The 13842-nt window shown below is 44.4% G+C and overlaps 1 protein-coding gene across 1 annotated transcript in view; it reads left to right on the plus strand.

The window, feature by feature from the left end:
* Positions 1-468: 468 nt before the first annotated feature.
* LOC140195980 (uncharacterized) overlaps positions 469-13842 on the plus strand; it is a 42328-nt gene continuing 28954 nt past the window's right edge. Inside the window, exons 1-4 of the mRNA XM_072254665.1 lie at positions 469-531; positions 1731-1796; positions 2824-2869; positions 7847-7964. Of these exons, the coding sequence (XP_072110766.1) occupies positions 482-531; positions 1731-1796; positions 2824-2869; positions 7847-7964 (280 nt within the window). The 5' untranslated portion in view covers positions 469-481. The remainder of the gene's footprint in view (positions 532-1730; positions 1797-2823; positions 2870-7846; positions 7965-13842) is intronic.

Here is a 13842-nt window from a genome sequence, read left to right on the forward strand (position 1 = left end):
AACAAACAGTGGGATTAAATTCATCTCTGGCGGGTTGGCAGACTGGGAGTCTCGGGAAATGACGTTCAGTGGTGCTCTGATCGCAAAGACCAGGCCATTAACTGAGGCTCGTGAGGTGTGGTCACTGGTCCTATTTCCGTGATGTCTGACCACACTCTCCAAGGTGTCGCTATGAGTCAGTGGGTGACGATAGCAGATACATAAACATAAGCCCATCTGGCTTGGTGCCGAAAACTGAGTCATTACTAAATGAACAGAGACCTGTTGACAGTGATGTCCAGAGTGTGTAGCTGTGCCAGCACGTCACAGACCATCCTGGAGTAACAAATCCCGAACTCACTGCTGGTCTTTATACCTAGGCAGCCTGATTACTGAAGTGAGAAAAGTTCATTCCAGTTGAACGCGCCATTGTTGCAGATACAGCAGAGTACTGCTGACAGTTTTGGTCTTCCAAAGTGCAGGGACAATCCCCTGTGGAAGGATGCTGGTCTGTCCTTTTAAGGAGGAATTAACAATCAGAATCCGAATCAGGTTTATATTCTCTAAGATACTGTATGATTGTGAAATTTGTGTTTTTGTGGCAGCAGCACAGTGCAAAGGCAGAAAGAATGGCAAAAAATAAATAAAAATGGTTGGATAGATTTACATATAGATAGATAGACAGATAGACCGATAGATAAATAGATAGATCGATTCATTCATTCATTCGTAGATTGAGATAAATGGACAGATAGATAGATAGATAGTCGGACAGTTAGTTATAGAGATTGAAGCGTATCCAATTGACAAGCACTCAGCAGGTTGGAGACAGGGAGCATATTTTCCTTGCATCAAGTGTTTTGGATCAGGGATGCCAAACACACTCCGAATGATATAAAATATCACGGACATATGGCCGATATGTTTTGCTTGTTGCAACAGTGCAACATGAAGACAGAAAGGTTGTAAATTAGAATAAATAAATATTTCGCTCGGGCACCAGCTGTAGGAAGAGGAAGTGGTGACATTTTAGTTCCAGTGAGCTTCACTAGAACTGAGGAGAGAGAGGAAAGCAGTGAGCTTGGGCATTGGAGAATGTCGATCAGCTTTGTAGCAACAAAATAAATGTCTCATTTCCGCTGAGATTGGATCATCTCATGCGGCAGGGAAATTATTTTATCTCAAATACGGAGATTCAGGGAAAAAAAACCTTGCTATGAAGCCCATATAAAAGGGTATCTCCGTCCCGCAGTTTCTTTCCCAATAGCCCACCTCTTCCAGCACCCATCCTTTTCCGCCTCTCTCCGCCCCTTCTCTCGCCCTTCTTCATTCCCTTCCCCACAGTGCTGTGTGCCCTTATTTTTCTAGTGTGGAGGAGATTAACTAAGACGTTCGACCCGATGGGAATTATATCCCGTGTATCAGATATTTCAATAGAGCACAATATCGATCCAAGATGCGGGTAAGCGGTTTGGCAGGATTGTGTAGAGACCAGTTTTTAACTATATATTTTGCTGGGGGGTCTGGAACCTGGAATACGCCGCAGAGTGTGTTAGGTGGAACGGTGCGTGGATGTTGAGACCATCGTAGTCCCTAGCATCGGGACCAACACACTGAAGTTGTGGCTTTGTAGCCTGGTATTAAGTACTAAAATGGTTTCAGTGTGTTAAAGGGTTGCTTGCTACACAACCAAGTGAACGGTCTTAATGCATTGGCAAATTCTGGGCAGTGACTGATTCTATTTCTCACAGTGTGATCATGCTGTCTCTATTTCTGCTGGTTGCCGCACTTGTCATCGAGGAGGGGTTGGGTGACAGGTAAGGTCTAAGCCAAGTTCCATTCCGTCCGCAACCCTACATCTGTCGGTCTGCCCGATTCCGTGCCCAGCTCCGCACCCTCCTCAGCCACGTCGCCGTCCCTGTCCCGGCTCTGTCCGTGTCCTGGTTGCCTCGCCTTCTTCCCCAATCCCACGTCCCTGCACCAGCTCCGCCTCTCCAAACCGCCCCGCGTAAATCCCTTTCTGTCTGCTACGTATCCCGGGACAAGAACGACAACAGGGTATAAGGATTGAACATTTGCGCCCAGTCACGTCAGTAACAGGAGACGCTTTGTAACATGCACTACCAGAGCTCCTAACCGAGCTCCTTTGATTAAAAAAAAAGAAAATAAAACAATCGCAGTCAAAAGCCGGAAAAGGAGAGTTACTCTCGCACGTCCGACGACCAACCAATTCAACACGTCATCGAGGGACTGCATACGCCTTTGCCACATGATCGCAATCGACCTGATATAGTCCCACCACTCCTCAGCCGCGTTTCCCTCGGCGCGACCTCGTGTTTTCAGTCCCAATCTCTCCCAGCCACATTCACTTTCTCAACTCAACACCTCTGTCCAGCTTCACTTGCTGTGTAGACTCTTTGGCATTCCATACGTCCACACTCACTAATCCTCTGTCCTAGCCCACCTTCCGCGCATCTCTCCTGAGGACCCCTTCTGCCCCGTGCTGTCTACAGAGTCCCCTGTGGCATTCAAGCTCTGCCTACCTTACTGATAACCGCAGCATTTTCTATCGCTGCTGTACCCAGCGCCGCATCATACCTTTGCCCTGCTTTGCTCTCCAGCACAGCATACCTCACCAACCCAAACTCCTTCCCAACAACCCGCCTCCCACTTGTCCAGTGCACCCCTCTCTCAGTGTCGCTTCCTCTTACACTGGTGGTTTTTGGTCTGTGAGAGTCCGTTGGCTCACTTCTGATGATCCATTGCCCTGTGAACGGTGTGGGATGACTGATTCCTGTGCTGCAACTGAGCTGTTTAATTCTCTCAATGTGTTTCTGCTTCCAGTCGTTGTCTGGATTCGGATGTCCTGTGCACCACTGCGGATTATCAGGTAACGTGTGCGCGAACATCACTGTTCCCTCCCTCCTTCAGACCGAGCCACCGTCTCTCCTTCAGCCGGATCTGTTCATTTATCGGATAACCCATCTCATCTCCAGGCAGCCACCTAGTCGCCTATCATAGCTCAGCATCTTCATCTGTGTATCCAATTAGTAGCCGGCGTCTTGCATAAATCACACTCTTCAGGAACAGCCATGAGCATGCTCCTTCTCGTCACGTTGCATCAGGACCTGGGGTGAATCACATACGATCTTTCGTCACTGGTTCGGAACCCTGGAAATCCTTACCCCTCATACAGTGGTATCTGTAGCAACAGAAGGACAACAGGCAATTAACCCCCACTTTGGCCTGGGAGGGAATGTGTGAAGGGTAAAACAACAATTATAGGAAGGTTGCGCATTCTTTGAAGCGGGTATAGAAGCGCTCTACTAGATTACTCTACCTGGTTAGAGGGGAATGAAAGCATACGGACAGTGAGAAGGGAAGGGATATTAGTTCACTTAGCCATTTGATTACGAATTTAATAGACTAGACGCAATACGGTGATCCGAAGGACCCGTTCCTGTGCTCTGGTGTTCTATGTTCTATGTTCTATGCTGCTACAGCACAGAAAAAAGGTCATTCGTCCCTTTTAGTGGTGTGGCTTTGCTAGTCAGGAAAATGTTACAGCAGTGCTCAGGCAGGACAGATTAGAGGGCTTGTCTACCGAGGCCATATGGGTGGAACTGAGAAACAGGAAAGGAATGACCACGTTGATGGGGTTGTATTCTAGACCACCCAATAGTCAGCGAGAGTTGGAGGAGCAAATCTGCAGAGAGATAGCAGACAACGGCAGGAAACATTAAGTTGTGATAGTAGAGGATTTAAATTTTACACATATTGCTTGGGACTCCAATACTGGTAAAGGTCTAGACGGGTTCGAGTTTGTAAAATGTGTTCAGGAATTTTGTTTTTCTAATCAATATATAGAGGCAACAACTAGAGAGAATACAATATTAGATTTCCTATTAGGAAACGAGTTAGGACAGGTGACGCAGGTGTGTGTAGGGGAATACTTTGGTTCCGGTGATCATAACACAATTAGTTTCAACTTGATCATGGATAAAGGTAGATCTGGTCCTCGCGTTGAGGTTCTAAACTGGAAAAAGGCAAAATTTGAAGAAATGGGAAAGGATCTAAAAGGCGTGGATTGGGACAGGTTGTTCTCTGCCAAGGATGTGATTGGTAAGTGGGAGGCCTTCAAAGGTGAAATTTTGAGAGTGCAGAGTTTGTGTGCTCCTGTCTGGATTAAAGGCAAAGTGAATAAGTGTAAGGAACCTTGGTTCTCAAAGGATATCGGAACTCTGATAAAGATGAAGATGGAGATGTATGACATGTACAGGAAACAAGGAGGAAGTAAGGTGCTTGAGGAGTATAAAAAGTGCAAAAATAAACTTAAGAAATCAGGAGAGCTAAAAGAAGACATGAGATTGCCTTGGCAGTCAAAGTGAAGGATAATCCGAAGAGCTTTTACAGGTATACTAAGAGTAAAAGGATAGTAAGGGATAAAATTGGTCCTCTTGAAGATCAGAGTGGTCGGCTATGTATGGAACCAAAAGAAATGGGGGAGATCTTAAGTCGGTTTTTGCGTCTGTATTTACTACGAACACTGGCATGAAGTCTATGGAATTGAGAGAATCAAGTAGTGAGATCATGGAATCTATTCAGATTGAAGAGGGGGAGATGCTTGATATCTTGAGTCAAATCAGAGTAGATAAATCCCCAGGACCTGACAGAGTATTCCCTCGGACCTTGAAGGAGACTAGTGTTGAAATTACAGGGGCCCTGGCAGATATATTTAAAATATTGGTATCTACCAGTGAGGTGCCGAAGGATTTGAGGATAGTTCATGTGGTTCCTCTGTTTAAAAAATGCTGTAAAGATAATCCGGGAAATTATAGGCCGGTAGTAGGTAAATTATTGGAAGGAGTACTAAGAGAAAGGATCTACAGGTATTTGGGTAGACAGGGACTTATCAGGGAGCGTCAACGTGGCTTTGTGCGTGGTAGGTCATGTTTAACAAATCTGTTGGAATTTTTCGAGGAGGTTACCAGGAAAGTGTATGTTGTCTACATGACCTTTGACGAGGTCCCGCATGGGAGGTTAGTTAGGAAGATACATTCGCTAGGTATACATGGAAATGTAGTAAATTGGATTAGACATTGACTCAATGGAAGAAGTCAGAGAGTGGTAGTGGAGGATTGCTTCTCTGAGTGGAGGCCTGTGACTAGTAGTGTGACTCAGGGATCAGTGCTGGGTCTATTGTTATTTATTATCTATATCAATGACCTGGATGATAATGGGGTAAATTGGGTCAGCAAATTCGCTGATGATACAAAGATTGGTGGTGTAGTGCACAGTGAGGAAGGTTTTCAAAACGTCCAGAGGGATTTAGGACAGCTGGAAAAATGGGCTGAAAAAATGGCAGATGGAGTTTAATACAGACAAGTGTGAGGTATTGCGCTTTGGAAGGACAAACCAATGTAGAACATACAAGGTAAGTGTTAGGGCAATGAGGAGTGCAGTAGAACAGAGGGATCTGGGAACACAGATACAAAATTCCCTAAAAGTGGCGTCATGGGTAGATAGGGTCGTAAAGAGAGCTTTTGGTACATTGGCCTTTATAAATCAAAGTATTGAGTATCAGAGTTGGAATGTTATAGTGAAGTTGCACAAGGCATTGGTGAGGCCGAATTTTGAGTATTGTGTGCACTTTTGGTTACCAAATTACAGGAAGGATATAAATAAGATTGAAAGAGTGCAGTGAAGGTTTACAAGGACGTTGCCAGGACTTGAGAAACAGAGTTACAGAGAAAGGTTGAATAGATAGAGGTATATAAAATTATGATGGGTATAGATAGAGTGAAGGCAAGCAGGTTTTTTTTCCACTGAGGCTAGGGGAGAATAAAAAAAAAACACAGGACATGGGTTAAGGATGAAAGGGGAGAAGTTTAAAGAGAACATTAAGAGAGGCTTCTTCGCACAGAGAGTGGTGGGAGTGTGGAATGAGCTGCTAGATGAAGTGGTAAATGCGGACTCACTTTGAACATTTAAGAAAAACTTGGACAGGTGCATGGATGAGAGGTGCATGGAGGGATATGGTCCAGGTGCAGGTTAGTGGACCTAGGCAGAAAAAAATGGTTCGGCACAGCCAAGAAAGGCCAAAAGTCCTGTTTCTGTACTGTAATGTTTTATGGTTCTATGGTTCTAGTCTGTGCCGAAACTTCATTGCGCTGCTGCCATTGACCTGCATCCAATCCATAACCCTCCAGAGCTCTTCGATCCATGTATCTGTCCAAATTATTCTTCAAACTTAAGAGTGAGCCCGCATTTACCACGTCAGCTGGCAGCTCGTTCCACACTCCCACCACTCCCTGAGTGAAGACGTTCCCCCTAATGTTCTCTTAAAACCTTTCCCCTTTCACCCTAATGCCATGTCCTCTCGTATTTATCTCTCCTAATATAACTGGAAAGACCCTAATCGCATTTACTCTGTCTATACCCCTCATAATTTTGTAAACCTCTATTAAATCTCCCCTCATTCTTCTGCTCTCCAAGCAGTAAAGTCCTAACCTGTTCAATCTTTCCCTCTAACTCAACTCCTGAAGACCCGGCATATCCTAGTAAACCTGTTCTGCACTCTTTCAATCTTACTGATATCCTTCCTATTGTTAGGTGACCATAAATGCACAGAACACTCCAAACTTGGCCTCACCAATGTCTTATACAACCTCACCAAAACATCCTAACTCCTATATTCAATACTTTGACTTATGAATGACAGGATGCCAATAGCCTTCTTTACTACCCTGTCAACCTGTGACGCCACTTTAAGGGAATCATGTACCTGAACTCCCAGATCGCTTTGTTCCTCCGCACTCCTCAGTGCCCTATCATTTACTGTGTATGTCCTACCTTGATTTGTGCTTCCAAAATGCAACACCTCACACTTGTCTGCATTAAATTCCATCTGCCATTTTCTGGCCCATTTTTGCTGTTGGTCCAGATCCCTCTGCAAGTTTGAAAGCCTTCCTCGCTGTCCACAACGCCTCGAATCTTAGAGTCACCAGCAATTTTGCTGATTCATTATAATCTAGATCACTGATATAGAAAACAAATAACAATGGTCTCAGCACAGATCCCTAAGGCACACCACTAGTTACAGGTCTCCAGTCTGCGAAGCGATCATCCACTTCCACTCTCTGTCTTCTCCCACACAGCCAATTTCGAATCCAAATTAAATATTGAAACATACAGTAAATCCGGCGTTTGCATCGGCGCCCAATATATTCTAATGTTGAGTGGCGGGCAGTTTGCAAGGATCGGCACACTTCTGCTGCCACCTTCGGAGCTCCACAAATTTCTAAGCCTGACACGTACGTCCACGGAATGTACAAGGCCCACCGGAGCACCCGAACTAACCCACGCGATTACAGAGAGAACACCGATACTCTTTACAGCCGGGAGTGCAGTGATGGTCGTGTGCATAGAGCTATAGATCTCTACGCTAGTCGCTACATTACGCTACCGCCCTGCCGGAAGTCCCAGAAGAGACTGATGCAACACACACAAAATGGTGGTGGAACTCAGCAGGCCAGGCAGTATCTATCATAGATGCTGCCTGGCCTGCTGCGTTCCACCAGTATTTTGTGTGCGCTGCTTGAATTTCCAGCATATGCAGATTTTCTAGTGTTTGCGTTTTTAAAGGGACTGATGTCACAGGTGCGGAGTACCTGTTGTACCTGCTCAGAGTTACTTGTGGCACGTTGAGCCCTTCGCCTCGTCAGTGCCGTGTGGCTGTACTATTTACCTTGAGGTTATGGTGCCACTTCACTGTCTGCTAATCTTGCTTCCCACCCCTCTCCGAGCCCCACACCACAGTCCCAGACTTCCAACTCCGCACACTAACAATAGCATCGTATATCGACAGATCCGGCGTTACAAGGAATCGGTCTGGGTTGGAACACACGTGGATGCTAGCATCAGTCGCGTAGTTGACACTTTCATGCACATCCTAATCGACTATACAGTGCGGGGCAATTCCGCAGGTAGGTTGGGAGTGTGGGTGGGTTGGGATGTCAGGAAAGAAGTGGTGACTGTCACAACCCAGCTGTTTCGCAGCTGTCCGCTCTGCATCTTCACCATTGCAGGGCGACCCAGTCTATGTGGCAGCGAGCAGCTGCATACCGCTCCCCCTCGCGATGTGCCTGCACAGTCATGTGGAAGTCTTTATCAAGTAATCGATCAGTTGAAAACAGCGGCATTTTTTTTTCCAGAAGGTTAAGAGTGTTTGCAGTCCAAAGGCCTGAGCCATAATCCATGATGAATTCAGCTTTACTGGTAGCACCATATTCCAACAGAGTGTTTGTGAATGTGGAACGGTTATGGTAGATCAGCAAATCGGAGAGGATTGAAATCACAGCCGTGAATAAATTTCAGTTTAATAAAGAGAAAATTACAGTATCACCGAACATAAGAGTACAACGTGGCACAGACTCTCCGGGGCACGATGATGTCCTGACACTTTATCCAGCGTGAGATCAATTTAACCCTCTGTCCTGCGTAGCCTCCCTTTTAATTTCTCATCCGTGTGCCCATTTTGGAGTTTCTTCAATTCTCCGAAAGTATCTGTCTCATTCTACGCCCTTGGCCGCGCGTTCCACACACCCACCATTCTCCACGTACAGGAACCTGCATCATATTTCACATATATACCCCTCCAATAACCCTCCCATCTGCTCCCTAGTGCTAGTCCTTATTATGCTCGGCAAAAGTCCAAGTCGTTTTCGTCGTCGTTGTCGTCGTCTTCTTTTCTTCTTCTTCTCCTACTTCTTCTTCTTCATCTTCCTCTTCCTTCTCTTTCTTCTTCTTCTCTTCTTCTTCTTCCTCTTCCTTCTCTTACTTCTCTTCCTTCTCCTCCTCCTCCTTCTTCTTCTTCTCCTCCTCCTCTTCCTCTTCTTCTTCTTCTTCTCCTCCTCTTCCTCTTCTTCTTCTTCTCCTCTTCCTCTTCTTCTTCTTCTTCTCCTCCTCTTCCTCTTCTTCTTCTTCCTCTTCCTTCTCCTCCTACTTCTCCTTCTTCTTCTTCTTCTCCTCCTCTTCTTCTTCCTCTTCTTCTTCTTCTTCCTCTTCTTTTTCTTCTTTTTCTTCTCCTTCTTCTTCCTCTTCCTTCTTCTTCTTCTCCTCCTTCTTCTTCTTTTTCTTCTCCTTCTTCTTCCTCTTCCTTCTTCTTCTTCTCCTTCTTCTTCTTCTTCTCTTCTTCCTCTTCTTCTTCTTCTTCTCCTCTTCCTCTTCCTTCTCCTCCTTCTCCTCCTCCTTCTTCTTCTTCTTCTTCTCCTCCTCCTCCTCTTCCTCTTCTTCTTCTCCTCCTCTTCCTCTTCTTCTTCTTCTTCCTCTTCCTTCTCTTCCTTCTCCTCCTTCTCCTCCTCCTCCTTCTTCTTCTTCTCCTCCTCCTGTTCTTCTTCTTCTTCTCCTCCTCCTGTTCTTCTTCTTCTTCTCCTCCTCTTCTTCTTCTTCTTCTTCCTCTTCCTTCTCCTTCTTCTCCTTCCTTCTCCTTCTTCCCCTTCCTCTTCCTTCTTCTCCTTCTTCTCTTCTTCTTCTTCTCCTTCTTCTCCTTCTCCTCTTCTTCTTCTTCTTCTCCTCCTCTTCCTCTTCTTCTTCTTCTGCTTCTTCCTAGTTGCCCAAACAGGTTCACAGGTCACTGACAGGAGCACGGAGAAACCTTTATCCTGGGTTTTTACAACTACCTTTCAGCCATGATTCAGTGATGGCCACAACATCATAACTGACAATTAGCAACTATGGAACAATATCATCTACCTTGTTTCTTGTACTCCGTGAACTGAGATATAGCACTTTGAGTGCCGTATTTGTTATCGCTTTTGATTGTGCATTCCTAATGCACTGATGTTCACCCTGCTGACTGCAATTTTGGCTTTTCATCTGCTGCTCTTCCTAAGAGTCTGACAGCACGCTTAAATAAAAAACATCCGTCCTACCGTGAGTCCATTCATCAAGGTCCCACACGCTGTCAAATTAGATTAAATCCTCCCGAACAGTTCCATCAAATGGGACAACGAGAATATTGCCCCTCCCTGCGACATGTGCAACTTTTCACTTTTCTACAGGTCATTAATTCCCCAGATGAAATCCCAAATGTAAAAAATAGCGAGCCCAATAGACTCCCAATTGGAACACAACTGGGTGCCTGCATTCAACAAGAAACGGCTTACTTTAGTCCCACTCTTTGCGTCCGACCAAGTAGCTACTGTTCTATCCATGCTAGAATGTTTCCTGTAATACCACAGGCTCGCAGTTTGTTCACCAGCCTCATAAGTGGCATCTTGTCAAAGGGCTTCAGAAAATCTATGTACACTGCATCATCGAATTCTCCTTTGACTACTCTGCTTATTATTTTTCAATTATTTATGCAAATTGGCATAGGAACAAAAAGATCTGATCGCAGTTCAAGGATTAGTGTGGGAGCAGTGGGTTTGAATTCATGGGAAATTGACACCAGTATTGGGGAAGAATGGAGATGTGCCTATGGGACGGGCTCCAGCTGAAACGTGATGTGACCTGGATACATAATTAGGGCTGTGGACATGGCTTTAAACTAAATTGCAAGAGGGTGTGTTCAACAATTTGGATAAGTATGCATAAAGTAATAAAAAGAAAAGTGTCGATAAAATAAGTAAATGCAAAAGATAAAAAAGGGAAAAGTATGGAGTATCGAACAGTCAAGCACAAAAGAGCAAATGATTAAAATATCAGTGTCAGGGCAATTCATTGGAATTCCCGCAGTATTCGAAATAAGGTCAATGAACTTGCGGCACAGAACCAAGGGGTACTATTTAGTGTCTGTCACAGAGACTTGGTTGCAAGGTGATGAGGATAGGGTATTAAATATCCAAGTATATAAGGTAATACGGATGGATAGACAGAAAAGTACGGGAGGTGGGATAGCGCTCCTATTCAAAGATGAGTTCAGGGCTATAGTGAGAGGCGATGCAAGATTTGAGGAGCAGAATATTGAATCCATCTGGGAAGTGATTAAGAAAGGGAAAACATCACTCGTGGCAGTTGTCTGTCGGTCACCGAATAATAACATTACAGTGGCAGAGCAATAAACAGAGAAATATCTGAGGCATGTAAGAACGGACAGCAGTTATCATGGGGGTATTTTACTTGCACGTAGATTGAGCAAATGATTGGGCGAGGCAGTCCTGAGGAAGATTTCACAGAGTGCAACCTTAATGGTTTTCTTGCACAATACCACACAATGAAAAAAAAAAGAACAGAAAGAGTGTTACTCTTACTAACTCATCTTTCAATTAGTCCTGACGAAGGGTCTCTGCCTGAAACGTCGATTGTATCTCTTTCAATAGATGCTGCCTGGCCCGCTGCGTTCACCAGAATTTTTTATGTGTGTTGCTTGAAATTCTAGCATCTGTAGATTTCCTCGTGTTTGCAATAGAAAAAATGTTGTTTTTTTTTGATAATTTTATAAATCGGAAAAGGTTAGCTAAAGTGAATGGATGTCCCCTGGATATTGGGAAGGGGGAATTGATGTCGGGTAATCAGGAAATACCCGAGGCTTGGAATGAACATTCTGTGCCTGTCTTCACCGTTGAGCACACATCTAATATACCAAAGAGAGCTGTTATGGATGAGATAGGAGGTAAGGACCTCGATATAACCGATAGCAAGAAAGAGGTGGTGCTGAACAAACTTGATCAGGGTCCCTCGGAACTGAAAAAAATAGTAGAAGTTATAGTAGATGCTTACCAAAATGTACTGGACTCTGAGCAGCTCCCCGTAAAACGGAAGACGGCAAATGTCACGTCACCATTAAAAAAAAAGGATATAGGCAAAAGACATGTAACTATAGGCCAGTTAGATTAACATCCGTAGCTGTGAAAATGTTTGAAGCCATCATTAGCAAAGAAATAGCGAAACATCTGGAAACAGATGGATCCATCAGGCAGACACGGCATGGATTCAGGGAAGGTAGGCTTCGCTTGAGAAACTTACTGGAGTTATTTCATAATTTAACGAGCCCAGTGGATAGAGGGGGACAGATGGACGTTATTTACTAGGAGTTCCGGAAGGCGTTTAATAAGGTAAAACATGAAAGACATACATGGGATAAGGATGCATAGAGTTGGGGTGCTGTATTAGCATGGGTAGAGGATTGATTAACTCAGAGGAAAAGAGAGAGTCGGTATACGTAGATATTACTCTGTTTGGCAATCAGTTGTTTGCATTTTGCCGCAGGGGTCGGTGCTGGGTCTGCAACTGTTCAGGATGTACATTAGCGATCTGGAAGAGGGGAACGAGTGCAGTGTGTCTACGTATGTTGATAATACTACACTGAGAGGAAAATACAATTGTGCAGAAGATACGGAGAGTCTGCAGAGAGATATAGATAGCTTATGTGAGTCGGCAAGGGTCTGGCTGGCGGACTACAATTTTGCTAAATGCGAGGTCATCCAATTTGCAAGGGAAAATGGAAGAGCAGATTATTATTTAAATGTAAAAAAAATGCAGCAAGCTGCTGTGCAGAGGGACTTAGGAGTGATCGGGCATGAATCAGAGAAGGTTGGAGTGCAGGTGAAACAGGCTATCAAGAAGGCAAAAGGAATGCTGGTCTTCATTGCAAGAGGGATTCAATTTAAGAGCTAGGAGGCCATTCTGCAACTGTACAGGGTATGATCAGCTTCACCTGGAGTACTGTGTGCAGGTTTAGTCTCCTTATTTGAGGAGGAATATACTGGAGTTGAGCGCCCTGCAGAGGAGATTCCACAGATTGAATCCAGAGATGAGAGGGGTGAGACGATGAGGCGAGATTGAGTTGCCTGGGACTCTACTAGCTGGAATTATGAAAGCGGCTAAATTAATCCTCTATAAGATAAACAACAGGAATTCTGCAGATGCTGGAAATTCAAGCAACACACATAAAAGTTGCTGGTGAACGCAGCAACTTTTATGTGTGTTGCTCTATAAGATAAAGGCGGGATGGTTGTTTGCACTGATAAGCGAGAGTACAACGAAGGGATATAGCCTCAAATTCGTCGGAATAATTTAGAACAGGATGAAGAGGAAATGTTTTTTCCCAGAAAGTGGAGAATCTGTGGAATTCTCAGCACAATGGAGGCGCGGAGTCTACCTCAGTAAATATTCTTTAAAACAAGTTTGGATAGATTTTTATATAGTAGGGGAATTAATTGTTATTGCAGAAAGACAGGTAGGTGGAGATGAGTCCATGAACTCATTGAATGGCGGAGCAGGCTCGACCATCAGAGGCCGACACCTGCTGCTATTTCTTATCTCTTTATGTTCAAAGAATCCAACAGATTTTTAGGCAAGATTTTCCATTGAGAAAACTATTTTCTGACTAAGGCGTTTTTTTTTTCATGTGCCTTAAAGTACCCAGAGACCTTATCCTTATTAATCGACTCCAACGTCTTGTCAAGCCCTGAGGTAAAAGTAATCACCTACAGATTCCTTTCTTAAGCCTCTCTCTCCCTTTTTGAAGAGTGGTTACGATTTGCCATTTTACAGTCTTCCGCAACCATTGCAAACTTTACTTATTCTAGTACTATATCATTACTAATTCCTCCACAATCTCTTCAGCCACCTTTTTCAGAACCCTAAAGTATGCACCATCTGGTCTAGACGATTTATCTACCTTCAGCATTTTCAGCTTCACCAAACCCTATTCTCTGTCAATGGCAACTTCACGCACCTCATGACGCCTGAGAAATGGAGCATCTAGCAAAGTGCTACTGTCTTCCACAGTGACAGTAGAGACTTTGTACATCTCCCATCAGCTATTTTTCACCATTGCAGTTCCTGAGTTCTATCCACAATGATTCAACACCTTCCGACCATATGTTACTCCTTTCAATTCTACTTGCATATATTCGC

The sequence above is a fragment of the Mobula birostris genome, chromosome 4 (genome assembly GCF_030028105.1).
Source record: "Mobula birostris isolate sMobBir1 chromosome 4, sMobBir1.hap1, whole genome shotgun sequence".
NCBI classification, from domain to species: domain Eukaryota; kingdom Metazoa; phylum Chordata; class Chondrichthyes; order Myliobatiformes; family Myliobatidae; genus Mobula; species Mobula birostris.